Raw genomic sequence first — 1,035 nt, forward strand, 5'->3', positions numbered from 1 at the left:
ACGTATGCACAGATGCATGCACGCACGCACACACGCACGCACGGGTGCATATATTTATGAATCCCACTTAAGAGTTTCCACAAAAAGATACACGTAATCTCATCGATGTGCATCGATGTGGCAGATCTGTACGCTCCCCGCATGATGTCTGGCCAGCTATCGCGCGCTGCCGCCGCGCAGTCAAGGAAACAATGCGAGAGAAAACTCGTCAAGGAATTTTGTTCGAAGTCGGAAAAACGCGAGATGAACGCGTGACGCCGCTTGCAGGCGTAACCACGGCGACGCCACAGGGTGGATATCGGTAAGACTGCGTCTGTGAGGCGGCTTCACCTGTTTCTCCTTCTTCTCCTTCTCCAGCCTCTCGGCAGCTTCCCGCTTCTCTTGCTCGACCCGCTCCTGCTCCTCAAGCTCTTTCTTTATTTGTTTCTACAATAGATGGCAGCACGTGTACCAGCCGCAGTAGCATAGGGATGTGTACAACTACAATGCAGGGACGCAGCACGCGAGGGAATCATGCCTGCATGCCGGCACCACTCGTAAAGCAGCTACTGCGTACAGGTATGACAGTCTGCTTGCAGAATTATGATATAATTAAGACCGATAATAAATGTTTTTACTCACACGTGATATAATCATTACAGAATCTTACTAGAATCTCATAGATTACTCTAGAATTCCTACAATGTTGCTGTAAGAAACTACAAAATTCCAATAAAATTCCTAATAAAATAATGAAATTTCTTATAGGAATTAAAATATAAAAATTATAATAGGATCCTTATGAAATATAAATACCATTCTAATAGAATTAAGACAAAATTCTCATGCCTTCCTAATAGAATATTTCAGGAATCGGAATCCTTGCTAAATTATAGCTAACCTCTAATTCAATTCTCTCCTGTTGTTTCTTCGCTTCCACTCGTTTCTTGTATTCAAACTCCAGCTGAGCTCTCTGTTCCCTCTCCAGCCAAAGCTCATGCTCCTGCTCCCTACAAAAAAACCACTCATGCACTACCAACACAATTCATGGTTGTT

At 43.8% G+C, this 1,035-nt stretch overlaps 1 protein-coding gene across 1 annotated transcript in view; it reads right to left on the reverse strand.

Moving 5' to 3' along the window:
• Positions 1-979, reverse strand: part of LOC106815002 (U2 small nuclear ribonucleoprotein auxiliary factor 35 kDa subunit-related protein 2-like) — a gene marked incomplete at its 5' end in the record, with an annotated part of 9,165 nt that extends 8,186 nt beyond the window's left edge. The window contains 2 exon segments of the mRNA XM_014819402.1: positions 331-426; positions 881-979. Coding sequence (XP_014674888.1) covers positions 331-426; positions 881-979 — 195 coding nt within the window.
• Between the last annotated feature and the right edge of the window lie 56 nt (positions 980-1,035).

Source organism: Priapulus caudatus, unplaced genomic scaffold (genome assembly GCF_000485595.1).
Source record: "Priapulus caudatus unplaced genomic scaffold, Priapulus_caudatus-5.0.1 Scaffold1020, whole genome shotgun sequence".
In the NCBI taxonomy this organism is placed as follows: Eukaryota; Metazoa; Priapulida; class Priapulimorpha; order Priapulimorphida; family Priapulidae; genus Priapulus; species Priapulus caudatus.